Genomic DNA, 15,235 nt, shown 5'->3' with positions numbered 1-15,235 from the left:
GCTTCTGGGACTTCTAAGAAGAGGTGATGAAATGGGTTCGGAAGGCGAAGGGGCCCTGGGGAAAAGGAAGGTGTGAGCACTGAGTGAGTCCCAGAAAGGGAGTGGGAGTCAAAGCTAGTCGGGGCCCAAGTCCGAGTGGGAGCGGGAGGCTGGGCTTGGGAAGCAGCGGCGGCGCGCTCCACCCATTCGAATCCGAGCGGCCGGCTCGCGGGCGGGAGCGCGCGTGCGCGCGCAAGATCTAGCGTGCGCGTTCCCTAGCTTCGGGGTTGCGCACGATGGGTAAGAAGCGGTGCGCGGGGGGAGGCTGTTCCAAGATGGCGGCGGGCTGCTGCGGGGTGAAGAAGCAGAAACTGTCCAGTTCGCCCCCGTCCGGCTCGGCGGCCGCCTCCTCGTCTTCTTCTTCGTCTTGTACGGCCGGCCCGCACCCCCCGTGCGGCGGTGGCGGTGGCGGCAACAGCGAGGGCCAGGGCCGGGCCAGGGAGCTCGGGCTGGGGGGCGCAGGCGCCCGGCTCAACGGGTTCACAAGCGGCGGCGGCGGCGGCGGCGGCGGCGGCAGCAGCGTGGGGGGGATTCCCTTGTCGGCGCCCTCGGGCTGCGGCGGGGGGAGCCTGCTCCCGGCCGCCGCCGCCCCCCCCGCGGCTGCCCCGCCGCAGCCGCCACCGCCGCAGCCTCAACCGCTGGCGGCCCCCGCGCCCGGCGGCGGCGGCGGCGCCCGGAAGATGGTCGTGTCTCCGGAGATGTGCTGCTTCTGCTTCGACGTGCTCTACTGTCACCTGAACGGCTACCAGCAGCCCCGGGCCCCCCGCTTCACCAACGAACCCTAGTGAGTACCGCCCTCCGGGTTCCAGACCGTTGGTCGGGAGCTACTCCCTTCGACCCCCCAGCGCGCATCTCCCTTTTCTCCGAGCCCCCTCCTCAGGCGGCGCCCCGACTTCCCCACCTGCCCCCTCCGTACTTTTGCCACCTGCCACCCCTCTGAGCCCCACCGGGCGCCCCTGCCCTCCGCACATGGCCAACTGGTCACCCATTCATTGTATGTGTCCGGGTAACCATCGCTCCTCGTGCCACTTCGGCTCCGCCGCCGGTGACTTTTGGGCCCCCCGGGCTGCCGACTTGGCCGAAAGCTTCCCACCTCGTCCCCCCCCCCCCCGCGCTCCCCTGGGCTGCCGGGGGACTGACCCGCGCTCCCCACGGCTCCTGCGCGTGTGTCGTTATTTTTCCTCCTTAATGTCCCCGGACTCTGCTCCCCTCTTGTCTTTCCCGTCCAGAGAATGAAGGAATCCACGTTTCTCCTCATTTCCCTGCCCCGTTCGAGCCTTCATTTCCAAAGTAAGCGTTTAAAAAAAAAAAAAAAAAAAAGAACGTAGACTCGGTGATTTGAAAATTATCTCAACGTTCTGTGGCGGATCGCCTGCAGTAAATGTATAGGGCTTCTGAAAACTTTTGTGTGTGGCTGGGTTTTTTGGTTTTTCTTTTGCTTTCCCCCCTCATACTCGCTTATTTTACACTCCTGTGATAGCTTCTTGTTATCGGCGTCTGCGACCAATGAATAAGTCAATTTTACTTTTGAAGGCAGGCATGAGACTAGTGCTGTTTCGTTGGGAGGAAGCAGAGGATTGAGGGGGGCCGGAATATTCCCACTTTTGTGGGGGAGACGGTTGATGGGAGATGTGGGACTCTGTTTAAATTTCAAAAGACTTTTTGTTTCTGACAGTGTTCAACAAATGTCAAGAGCAGAAGGGCAGGCAAGAAAGGGGATAGTTGGTTTTTATATTTAGCAGTCAGCTGCCAAGAAGAGGCTATAGAACACCATTCAGTTGAAGTCATACCTTTCTCTGGCTAAGCCAGGTAGCGCCCCCTTTCCCCCCTTCGCCCTCTCCTTCCCTCCATGAAAACTATGTGAATTGGTGTCCTTTTAATACTGCCCTTTTTCAATTCAGGGCATCGGAGGGCTTAAGTCAATGATGGAAAAATTTCTACATAAATATGAACAAATGTTAAATTCATATGTAAAGTAGAAATCCCAATAAAGGTCATGGAAATTACAAACTTATTGTTTGTTTTATTTGGCTTTGATATTTAAAATGTGTGTTTCATTTTGCATGACTTTTCTGTGGTCTGTTTCCATTTGCTTTCAGACTTTTAGTCATCTTTGGGCATCAGTTCACATGCAACAGCATCCAAGCTGACACTTGAATAAACAGATTAAATATCATTTCTTTATAAATTTTAATGTATTTAATTCTAGAAATTTACATCCCAACTACAAAGCCTTTATTGAACCAATTTCATTTTTTTAAAATGCGTCTTTTAGAAGACCACTTTAAGGAAAATTAATTCAGTAAATGTAGCTGAACCGAGTTAGTTATTTGTAATTTTTCTGTGGTCTTTGATGTCTGTGAGACATTGGAGCCAGTTATGAGGCTGCAAAAATTAGCTCTAGTTCTTGAGCTACCAAATGAATTTTGGCACATCGTTTTATCATTTTGGTTCCATTATTCCAAAGCAGAGGTTACACTTTCCAACATACACTTAGTGAAGTTGCAAAACAGAGTCCAACTTGAATTTCAAAAGGAAGAGTGCAGTAGGACTGCTTCATCCTTTCAAGAAATGCCTTTACAAATGTTATTTGACAGAGGCTACTAAGGTCACACTTCCCAGATTCTGCCTCTTTCCTGCTACCTCTTCTTTTTCTGGGATTTCAATACGGATGTAAGTGGAATTGAGCGATGAATTAGAATGAGCCCCGCTTTTGCCCATTGTGGATGCGTTCTTATGATTCTGGAAGAGCGGTCGTGCTCATTTAATAATCGTTAAGTGCAACAATGTGGTGTGATTTCATCTACTCTGTACATTGAATAAAAAGTTCAGTCTTAAGAAAGGGAGAATGAAATTCACTTAAGCAGGAAGGAGACTACAATAGAAATTCAGTTTACTTAACTAAATTTTGAAATGTTCAGTGGAGGTTTCAGGAAAAAGGAAAGAAGTATTGAATTGTGGAAAATCAACCTCAAAGGTTTCTCAGTAATCCAGAGCCCACTTTGTACAATGTTGTATGTGCTTCTAGTCATCAATAGTCTTGTGTACTTAGGTACGTGACAGTATGTTGGGTGCTATAAAAAAACTTAAGCCTCGTTCTCTAGGAGCTTATGTATTGTGGCTGGTGGCCAATCCCTCCCCCCACTCTTTCCCTCCCAAGGATGTATGTAAGTGGATGTGAGAAATTGATAAGGCCCCCTCCACCCCACCCCACCCCCTTTTGAGTTGGAGGTGCTGAATTAATCAGGTTCAGGCTGTGCCTCCAGTTTAGGGTGGGGTTGTTAGTTTCAAAGGAACCACTCATTTCAGGTCTTGGTGGTTATTTCTGTCTAGTAGTAATAGACAAGAACCTTTGGTGCTGATGTCGATTACTGCTTGTCTGTACAAGTGAGGTAGCGCCATTGTCATTACCAAGTATGATGACAGTGGCTAAGCACCTCCGCAGCAGGCAAAACTTGTCCAAGGGATGTCAGTCAACGTGTGCTACTCTCTTAATATGCAGAATAGGTGTTTGTATGGGAGACTTGGGAATTTTATTTTTTAACATGCAAATGGTTGGTTCGCATTACCTCACTCGGTCCGGCAGATAAATTTTTCGTTCACCGGGGTGGTTCGAATCAACATAGAAATGAAAGGACATACCAATCCACCTCTATTTGTCTAGGATGGCAAAATACCTGGTAACTCTAGAGCAATATATCCTACGATAAGGACTTTGTTTTTGTTTTGTTTTTTTAAACAAAGTTGAACTTTCAGGATTGTTTTTCAAGATTTTGTAACCCATTATGATTTTCAACTGCTTACACAGTTGGAAATACTCCCTTTAGTCAGTGGATGTATTTGAATAATTAAAACAACACTCATAAAATGCTTCCATATCCCAAAAGCAAGTCATAGTCTTTAATAGATTGGCATTGTGGCAGATTGGGTATAGTGATGGAGAAACAATTTGACCTAATAGCGAACCTCATGGTTTAAGAAGACTGAAGCCTTAATGTCCCACTAGGCATCCCACAAAGTATGTGTATAGAGTTCAAGGAAACTGTAGAGTTGGAGTGGGAGGCTTGCTGTGATTGCAGACTCGTGGAAGTGTGTAGAAGGGAACATTATCATTATTTTTTTTAAACCAAGGTCATCTAGTTTGTCCTATTTGCTTTACAGCTGAAGAAACTGAGCCTCTAAGAGGGAGAGAAGCTTATTTAAGGTGTTTGTGGCAGATCTGGACTTAGCAACTAGTCTCCTAGTCTCTTTCTTCCTACTTCTACAATGACACTCCTAGCTTAAAACTACATTAAGACTTTGTAGGTACTCCATATGTAATAATCATAACAACTAATGTTTACGTAGTACTTTAATGTTTGCAAAGCTAAACATATATTTGAACTGATTGTCAGGGAGATCATTGGATTATAAACTGGAAAAGGATCTTAGAGATCTAGTCCAATCCCATTATTTTACAGAAGAGGCAGCAGGGGACCAGAAGAGCTGTGATTAGCCTCGTGACCTTAGGCTGGTCAGAATTCAAACTCGGGTCCCCTGACTCCATCTCCAGCGCTTTCTCCATTACAGCAGAGTTGGTGAAGCATATGTTATTTACGAATCTGTATTCCTTGATCAGCTTTGGCACTCTTGCCATCTTTTCGAATGTCATGATCTCGCTTGGGAAATGTGCAAATATTCCTACAGTGTCTAATTTAATCATTAGACTTCACCAGGCAGATGGTAACACCAGGCAATAATGCAGAACTCAAGTGAACAGCAGTGGAAAGTCTTTAACTGGACCAAAAGGAACTCTGCCCATACAGTGAATGATCAAAACGTGCAGTTTTTGAGTTAGGAGCATTGGACTTGCACGCGATTAATATTTTAACTCTATTCAACTCTGGCACTGGCAAGGAAGTTCTCCATGTTTTTAAAACTTCCCAAATAAATGGTCCACATCTGTAATGCTCGTGAAGTATTAAAATCTTCAGACTAGTGTTAACACAGTAGGAAAAGCAGAGGATTTTGGAGGAAGGAAAAAAACAGGTATTTTCTTCTACATGAAGGCCTCCTTTAGCTATCATATTCTGAAACATATTAGGAAGGAGGAACAAGGAGGAATAAACATTTATTCATCATCTACTTATGTGCCAGGCTGACACTGCTAAATGCGTCATGCATATTATCTCATTCGATCCTTGAAACAGCCCTGAGGAAGCTGCTATTTCCCTCCATTTTATAGTTCACAAAATGGAGACAGAAATCAAGTGACTTGGCCAGGATCACCCATCTAGTAAGTAGGTTTGGATTTGAACTCGAGTCTTGTCTATCCCAGGCCCAGCACTCTATTCACTGCACCATCTAGGCTGCTGAAAATGGCTAGAGAGCTGGTCTCAAAGTCGGGAAGTTCAAATTTTGCCCCTGATTTGTATTGATTATATGACTCTGGGCAAGTCACTTAACAATCCTGGACTTCCAGTTCTGTAAGGTGAGGTGGGGTTAGACTCAATAATAGACTCAATATATATATAATCACTTAGGTGATCTCACTTTAAGGTTTGCAAAATGCTTTACAAATGTTATCCCATTTTATACTCATTGTACTATAATTATCCCCACTTTACAGTTGGGGAAACTGAAGTTGAAAGAGATTAAGTGATTTGCCCAGAGTCATATGGGCTAGATTTGAACTTGGGTCTTCTTGACTCCTAGTTCAGTGCTCCATCCACTCTACAACCTAGCTGACTATTCGGGGGTGTATGAACATTTCCTGGTACTCTGTTTTTTCTTGTTCAGCTGATACTTTCAGGGAAGTATCCAAGAGGAGAGGTCTGTTTTCCTCTTCAGGATGTTCAGAAAGCCTGTGACCCAACGGACATTGTACCATTGTAAAGACCAGGTTGCAGTGGCACTGTCATGACTAGTCTTTGACCCCATAGCTACTGCTGACCAGTAGGACTTAAAGTTAGCAAACTATACTAATGTAATGAAATGGAACTTGTACTTCCACTTTAGCACATTCCAGTAGTCTTCACCTTAGAAGAACTCGAGTTTCTACACAGATTCAGCCCTTGGTGGATCTTCAATAAAGGTGTCATTTCTTAGTGTTTGTCTTGTAGTTTCAGCACTTTGGGACTTAGTTATTCTGAAAGGTGCTTTTGCTGCAAGTTTGGGATGATGACAGTATCTAGTGCTTGCCAATGATAGAAAATCATGTTTGTAGATGAATTGGGGGTTGCTGTTTTTGAATTTCAAAATAATGAAGGCAACTTTCTTTGCCGAGATTCCAACTCTGGAACTATAAATTTCTAAATAAAAGCTTAGTATATTAAATCTACCAACCTAGCAGTTAATTTAAAGATACTTCTTTATATCAGTTTACTAAAACAAAAATCATTAGATTTTTTTTATTATAATAACTTTTTATTTGACAGAACCCATGCCAGGGTAATTTTTTTTACAACATTATCCCTTGCACTCACTTTTCCGATTTTTCCCCTCTCTCCCTCCACCCCCTCCCCTAGATGGCAAGCAGTCCTATATATGTTGAATATGTCGCAGTATATCCTAGATACAATATAAATCATTAAATTCTTAAGGAAGACTATAGGAAAATAGCACAGACTTGTAAGAATAGTGAAGGGAAGGCTCAAGCCCGAGACAGGCAGAAGACTTTTTTAATCTATGTACAAGGGACAAAAAAGAGAAGTATTGTTTGAGCTTGGTAGTGTACAGTTAACTGATAGAAGAAAAATGGGAAATTGAATAAAAATTCTATCTTTTTTTGTTGAGAATGATCTTTAGCCCAGAAAAGGTAGACCAGAACTATTAAGAGGGAGTCAAAAGCCAGTGTAGATTATGATAGAGTAAGAAAACAGCTAGCTCCTTCAAATGAGTTCAAGGCTCTAGCCCAGATTACATACTTTAAAGGATAACAGCAGAATTTGTACATGCAGATGTGGGGTGCTGTTGATAAATCTTTGGAGGATTGTAGAGAATGAGAGAGCTGGAGGTGACTCTTTTCTTAAAGGGGCAAGAAAGTTTGGATTCTATAAACTGTAGATTAGTGGATTTGAAGTTGATCCCTGGAAAGATTCTAGGGATTTTTCATAAACAGGCAGGTGTAATACTTTAGAAAGGACGCCAGTATGGATTCATGACAAATCAGTTTTCCACATCATTGCCAGTTTCACCTTTCGAAAGCACAACTTTTCTCATACATCTAAGACCCAGCTCAAATATCATGTCTTTCACAAAGCCTTGCCTTATTAGTCTCCATGCAGATGTTATCTTGCTGTGGCTTGGTGTATAGTAGCACTTTATAACTTTCTGTGTTCTGCCTTATTTCCTCCACAAGCTCCTCGAAGATAGCAATCGCATCTTCTCACTTGTGTCATTAAGCACATGACAGCTTCTTGTATATAGCAGATTCTTCAGAAGGATTTGTTGAATTTCCAGTTGTTGAATTTTTTATTTAATACCATTGTGGTCGAGGGCAAAGGGCAATGGGGACATGCATGATGGGTGTGAGCAGGAGTGTAGTGAGAGTGTGAGCTGAAAGGATAGCCACCTTCATATTCTTCTAAGGAGGAAGTTAGAGGAAGGCCCCTACTGCATTAGGTGGACAGCCTCTTCTGGAATATTTATGTGGGAGGCCCTGGAAAAGACTCAGAATGTGACTACATAGATAGACTGACCACTGATTTCATTGAGACGTTGAACTTGGTGAGCAAGATGGGAAAATGTCAGCTGGATAGCAGTACCATTAGGGAAGATTCCTAACTGGGTGAGCCATCATAACTCAGATTAATGTTAGTCTGGAAGTCTTGGGTGGTGGAGTAGAATCACAGAGCTTTGTCTTCAGTCCTGGCCTGTTCAGATTTTTTTTTTTTTTTTAACAACTTAGGCTGAAAAGAGGGATGGTGTGCTGATCACATTTGCAAATGACATGAACCAGAAAGGGATAGCTAATTCATTGGATAATGGTATCAGGAACCAAACAGATAACCTTTTTTCTCCACACTGAGTTTGATAATGATAAATGGTTATCAGTTCAGTAAGGCAAAACCAAAATTACAGATGGGGTTAGGTGAGTGGGGTAGGGTTAAGTATAAGCTCTGCATCATGTCTATTTTTATAGCACTTTATAGTTTTCAAAATGCTTTCAAAAGGCAGCTGTGGTATAGTGGATAGAGCTCCAGGCCTGAAGTGAGGAAGAACTGAGTTTAAATCTAGCCACAGACACGAGCTATGTGATTCTGGGGCAAGTCACTTAATTTGTGTTTAGGTCTGTTTCCTCAGTTGTTAAGTGAGGATAATAAGAACACCTACCTCCTAGCGTTGTTGTATGAATCAAGTGAGATAGTATTTGTAAAAGCATGATCCCCGGTACATAGGTCTTACATGAATGCCTGTTCCCTTCTCCTTCCCTTTCCTCACAACTCTAAGGTAGCTAGGTGGAATAGTGGATTGAGTGCTGGATTTGGTCAGAAAGACCTTTGTTCAAATTTCAGCTCTGATGCTCAGTAGTTGTTTTACCATAAGTAACTCACTGATCTCTGGAAACCTAATTTCCTTATCTAAAAGTGGGGACAAAAGTTGTATTAATCTCTCAGGGTTATTAAGAGGTTAAAATGAAAGACTATCTATAAATGCTGATTATTCTCATTTCACAGATGAGAAAACTGGCTTAGAGGTGAAGAGACTTGTCTAGAATAGCATAACTAGTGTGTATCTGGGGTTACAACCTGGTCCACAGGTATAGTGGATTAGAGGGACTGGCCAGGAAGCCCTGAAGTCAAGGTCTGTCTCTGACCCTCTTTGACTGTGTGTCCCATGGCAAATCACTTCACCTCTTGGTGCTCCAGAGAACTCTCCAAGATTATAAATTGCAGAGAAACTGCCACCCTGCATTGGTAGAGGAAATTTCTTCACCTGGGAGTTGCTTACACCAATGAAATCCCAGGTCCATTCCTTATTTCTTCCTCATTCTTGAAGTTCAGTGTCCTTTCCAACCAATGAACATTTTTAACCACCTACTGTGTGCCAGACATTGTGTTGGGTGTCAGCATCATAGTTGACTTATCGGAACCATTGTTTTGCTAGGAAACCCTATAGCCTTCCTAGCAAATAGTTTGTTGACTGGATTGAGATCTAGTGTTTGACTTGAAGGAGTCAATAGTGTTGTGATTTGCACTGACCAGACCTAGAACATCATATTGCGTTCTGGGTATTGAATTTTAATAGCGACTTGACAGGTGGCCAGAGGATGGTGATAGGGACACCAAACCCAAACCAAGTCATAGATAGCGGTTTAAGGGAGTTGTTTAACCTGCAGCAGATTAGACTTCGGACCATAGTTTTCTGCTTCATAGATTTTAGAGTTCTGACACATGAAATATGTCTGACATATGTTCTGACATATGAAATTGGGATTAACCTTACTTTGTGAAACTCAAGTGGGTAGACCAAATAGAAGTTAATGAGAGACAGATTTGAGCTTAGTATATGGAAGGATTTCCTTCTCAGCAGAGCTTTCTGAAGATGAAATGGACTGCTTTGGGGAGGGTGGTACCCAGCTCCTTGGGACCAGTAATTCATCAGGGTGATTGCTTGTCAAATATGAGATGGGGGAAATGAGGCACTTGATCTAAATAGCATCACTTCCAGCTCCTTTGACTTTGTAGCTTTCCTTATCATTCATAGCTATTTCTTTTCTTCAATTTCTGGGCTTACTGTTTTGTATAGTGAGAAGGCTTTCTCTGACCTTTCTGTGTTGGTTCCGAGAGAGGCTACCCTCTTGTATGAATCATACCTTCATGTCTCACATTGCCTTTAAGTTCATTCCCCAGCATTTCTTTGATTTTTAGTTCCTAGTAATCGTTTGAGGTCCTTTGCCCCTTGGAAACCCCAGTCAGAAAACTGTTTGTGGTGACTTGCAACTTGCATGTATGTCTCTAAGATGGCTGCAAGTATGTTTAAGTGGACATGGTAAGCCAAAAGGGCAAAATACATCACCAAATTTACACTTGGTACAATCTGGGAATCTTTTAGGGAAGTGGGTGAGCAGTGGAGCATTGTGTGGTGTTTAGTAACCAATGTAATTAGAAGAGTCAGATCATGGAGTGTTAAAGCTGTAAGGAGCCTTTGCTTGAGGGCCTGGGGAGTAGTGGATTCTCCTCCTCATTAGAAATCTATGAGCAAAAATTGGACCACGATTTGTCTGCTTGTTCTCTTAATGGGCTGGATCAAGTGGCCTCTGAGGGGCCTTCTGACTCCAATTCTGTAATTTTGTCCATTCATTTTGTTTTACTGATGATGAAACAAAACTCAGAGAGGGGGAAGAGACTTAGTCGAGGTCATCTACCTAAGAAGTGCTAGAGATGGGACGAGGACCTGGGTTCTTGGAGTTTCGAAGGTTTAGAACTTGAAGGGATTTTAAAGATCATCTAGGCCTTCATTTTAGAGGTGAAGAAACTGATGCCAGAAAAAATTAGGTGACCTGTCAAAAGTCACTTAGGTAAATGGCAGAGCTGGGACTCACTTAGTTCTGGCTCTAAATCTCTTACTGTTTTTCATTGGACTGTGAGGCTTGAGTCCACTACCCAATGGGTTTTCTTTTCTCCCTTACCCTTCACATTGGTTTGTGGCTTAATCTGCCATTTTAATGAGAATAGTGACTGCTCCCCTAAAGGAAGATTTTTGAAAAGAAAAAAGGTATGATGGTATACAATTAAAAGTAAGTACATAAAATTGTCATTCTTAAAAATAGGCTGTGAAAGGTTTTTTTTTTTTTTAATATGCTTTAAAAGCAAGATGTTTTTTACTGATTTTCCTCACCACTGTCCTCATTTTTTGTCACTTGCTAGTCTTCCCACAAGATGCCATCTTCCCCATCATCCACTGTACTTGGAAGGCAAATATTTTGGAAGCCGTGAATGGTTACATTCAGTATATATTTCCCATGTAGGAAAAAAGGAGAGTACCTCTCCAAAAATCCTACTTTAGTGCCTTTTGTGGTGTGGGATATCCAGCCTATCCTAGGCTAACCTGGGATTTTAAAAGATGCTGCCAAGAAAGCACAAAGTGTGACACTGTAATTTTCAAGGTGATATAGGGGAGCATGAGCTCCAGCAAGGTCTTCTAAACCAGAAATGCTCCAAGTAGGACCTTGCCTGAAGTCTGTTCCTCAGCTGGATGGCTTGAGTCGCTAGTGCCTTCCCCTCCAAGGTTACCTTACTTCTACTCTCATATGTACTTCTTTATCCACATGTTGTCTTTCTGTCTAGTATAGGAGCTCCTGGGGGACAGGGCTCTCATTGCCTTTCTTAATATCCCAAGCTCTTAGGAAGACTTCATAAATGGTTGTTGATTTTTTTTTGGCTACTAGATGGTGAATCCATTGACAATTGTGACCCAGGAAACATTTCAGAATTAAACATTACCCTCAGCTAAGTGAGATCTTTTCCTCTTCTTCAGTGATCTTATCAGAAAAATAGTCAAAGGATGAAATCTTTTAGACTCCCTTACTTCTTGCTACTCTAATTAGCATCAATTTGATTGATCAGCATTCACATTTTAAGTGCTTACTGTATTCTGGGCACTGTACTATAAATGATGTGGATACAAATAGAAAGAGCAAAAGGAATTCTTGCCTTTAAGGGGCTGATATTTTAATGGGGGGGAAGCATTTATGGAAGTCATTTTACACAAGAAATATGCAGAGTAGTTGGAAAGTGACTTTCTCCAATGTCCACATATACATACTTCAGACTCCGGGACTTAATTGCAGTGATAGGTTGAAGAAAATGTAACATATGATTTGAGATGAAGAAATGAAAGAGGCCAGAAGCTATACCTTTGTACCATAAATTCCTAGATTTAGAACTAGATGGATCATAGAAGTCATTTTAATTTGACCTCATTTTACAGGTGATGAAACTGAGGGTCAGAGAGGTTCTGTGAATTTGTCACATAGGGAAAAAGTTTCAAGGCTGGTATTTGAATTCATATCCTCTAAATTCAGCATATTTTCTTTTTCCAATAAAAAAATTGCAATACCCTGGACCTTGAAAGTATTCAATATTTACAGAAAATGGAGCTTGGAATATGTTAGCCAGGAAAAGCCTAGTTACTGAGTTTCAAGTCATTTCAGAATAAACTATGGGCAGTCAGATCATTAAAAACTAGGAGCCTATACAACTTCTCATCAAATCAATTTTCCAACAAAGCTAAGAGAAAGCATGACTGTTTCAATGTTTGGTACTTCCATACCTACCTGTGTCTTGTCCTGTGTTCTTGTCCAGGTCCTCGAATAAATCCTCTGGAGTGGGGAGGGGTGATGACCACTTGACCAGTTCGGTCCTGTAGGTCTTTAGAAATTTCATAAATACCAGTGGAGCACATAAGTTATCCATTGCTTTTGTCATGCAATCAGCTCATTTTTCCCCCCCTGGTTTAGGAACTCTGATGATATTCTTGAATTTTGCATTTCTTTGTTGTGTTATAACATGCAATGTGTTATAGCATGTTTATACCCACCGTGTAATTGTCCGTTGTTCTTTTGGGCGACCCTCAACTTGAATCCTTTGGAGATCGGGCTGTTCCATGATTTGCAGCCATATGACATCTCAAGGGAGAAATATTGTTGTTTTAAAAAAATGAGCCTGTGTTTCAAGGAGAAGTTTGGAATCATTAAAAATACTGTGTAATTTCTCAAAGGCAGTGTAGTCCTTTCTCTTTCTCCTGTTCAGCTCTCAGCCCAGCTCCTTGCGGTTCACTTTTTCTAACTTTCTGGAATTCGTCCTGTAGATCTTTATTTTCTTCTTAGACTAATGTCCTTAACAGAATTGTATGACATGGGATCCTGCTGACCCTTTCTCTAAATTCTTTGAAGTCTGCTCTTCACCAGTCTAGGATAAGAATTACTTATTGAATGAAATGCAATCGAATTGCATGTTATACTATATCTAACTTTCCCTTTGTTTCACCAACTCCAAACTTAATGGTTCCTTTTTGGTTGAAATTGGGTCCAGACTAGAGATACCCCCATTTCTTACTCTATCTTTTGAAGAATGAATTTCTCGTGAATGCAGGACAAGAGTTTATTGGCTTCTCAGCTTTTGGCAGAGATCTGTTTGATCTCTGGAAAGCTTACATTGCCCAATACTCCTATGTTAGGTGTTGTTGCCAAGTTTGTGATCTTTCTTCCTTTTGGTCTTGCTTTTGTTTCCTATGCCATTGATTCCCAATGAAACATTTGCCAGCATGCTTCCTGAATCCGGTTTCTCATTTTCTCACATAAATTTACTTCCTTTTTGAACACAGTCAATACCTAGTCATTAATTTAATCATCTCTTCTCTTTCTTGACACCTCATAGATAAGAGAATCCAAGTTGGAAGGGATCTCAAAATCCATGTACTCGTCTCATGCATAAACAAGAATCTCTTCTACCCCCAAACCAACAAGTAGTTATCCAGTCTTTGCTTGAAGACTTCCAGCATGCAGAACCCACTGCCAGCTCCTGCTAATTCTGCTTCCGCAACATCCCTAGTATGTTTCCATCTATCCACTCACACAGTCTTTACCATCTCATCACTTCTTTCTTGGACTACTGCAATAGCCTCTTAATTGGTTTCCCTGCCTCTCATCTTTTCCCTTTCCAATCTGTCCTCAACACAGATGCCAAATTGATTTTCCTAAAACATGGAGCTGACTGTCAGCCCCTGCTCAGAGATCCATAATGGATTCCCATTGCTTCTAGGATAAAATACAAAATTCTCAGCCTAGTCTTTGAAGCCCTCCCCAGTCTGCCTCCCACCTGTCTTTTCTATCTTATTTCCTTACTCCCCTTTAACACACTTTCAATAAAACAGGCCTGCTAAACTGTTCCCTGTACAATTCCTCCCTCCACATCTGGACCGCACTCTTTCCTCCCTTCTGTCTTAAATTTCTAGCTTAGGTGCTGCCTCCCCCACGAGGCCTTTCCTGACTCCTTCCCCCGGTCTAGAGGCACTCTCTCCCTCTTGAACTTACTCCCAATTTATATGTGCTTTGTATCAATTTATATATATGTTGTGTCTTCCCTGATGCCAGTTCCTTGAGGATGATTACTGTTTCTGTGCAGCCACAATGCCTAGCACATTCTTGAGTATTTAATAAATGCTTGCTGAATTGCCTCTGAAGATAGCTCTTTCTACCTTTAAATAATTCCTCTCCTTTGGAAGTTATTCCTTAGATCACACCTAAATTGACCCAACGATTCTAATTCTGACCACTGGGGCCATGAAGAATAAATGTAATGTAATCTATCTTCCTTTTGAGCTTTTCAAACACTGGAAGAGAGCTCTCATCATATCCCCTCTGAGTCTTCTCCTCTCCAGGCTACATAAACATGTCCAGTTTCTTCAACCCATCTTTATATCATCTGATTTTGATACCCTTAACTGGCTTCATTTTTTTTTTTTCTTTCTCATACACCATCTAGTTTATCAGTGCCCTTTCCAAAATGTGGTTCCTACAATGGTACACAGTGAGCAGATGTGATCTTCTCAGAGAATACAACAGCAATATTACCTTCCTAGTCCTGGACAGCATACTGGACAGCATACGCTATTAATGCACTCATTAGTTTTGGCTGGCATATCATAATGAGTGAATTTTATGGAGCTTGTAGTCCAATAAAACCCTCAGATCTTTTTTAAGTGAACTGTTATCTAGCCATTCCTATCTCCTACCCCCATGCTGGCTTTGTGAAGTTATTTTTTTTTTAACCCGAGTGTTAGGTTTGCATTCATCCTTTAATTTGATTAGATTTGGCTCAGTGTTCTAGAGATTTTGGGATCCCGACTGTTATCCAGCTTGTCACACATCCTTGCAGCTCTGTCAGCTGCAGGTTTGATAAGCATCCTGCCTATCCTTTCATCCAAGTCGGTTTAGAAATGACAATACAGGGCTAAGCACAGATCCCTGGGATGTTTCACTTGAGACTTTTTTCAGAGATGTCATCAAACCATCATTGACTAGCCATTCAGTTAGTTTTGAATCTACATCTTCTAGCCCGCATTCTATCCCCCTTGCTCATGAGAATAGCATGAGACTGTCCAATGTCTTGTTAAAATCTTGGTAAAATAAAATGTACCTGTAACATTCATGCCATAGACTAGTTTAAAAACCCTGTCAAAAAATGGAATCAAGTTAGGCTTTTGTGACTTG

General features: G+C 42.2%; 1 protein-coding gene across 1 annotated transcript in view; it reads left to right on the top strand.

Moving 5' to 3' along the window:
- Nucleotides 1-275: 275 nt before the first annotated feature.
- The window catches only part of AMMECR1 (AMMECR nuclear protein 1), a 117,000-nt gene continuing 102,040 nt past the window's right edge, over nucleotides 276-15,235 (top strand). The window contains exon 1 of the mRNA XM_031944894.1: nucleotides 276-823. Within this exon, the coding sequence (XP_031800754.1) occupies nucleotides 276-823 (548 nt within the window). The remainder of the gene's footprint in view (nucleotides 824-15,235) is intronic.

This window comes from Sarcophilus harrisii, chromosome X (assembly GCF_902635505.1).
Source record: "Sarcophilus harrisii chromosome X, mSarHar1.11, whole genome shotgun sequence".
In the NCBI taxonomy this organism is placed as follows: Eukaryota; Metazoa; Chordata; class Mammalia; order Dasyuromorphia; family Dasyuridae; genus Sarcophilus; species Sarcophilus harrisii.
Note: the sequence above shows the minus strand (reverse complement) of the source record. Positions and strands in the feature narration are given on the sequence as shown.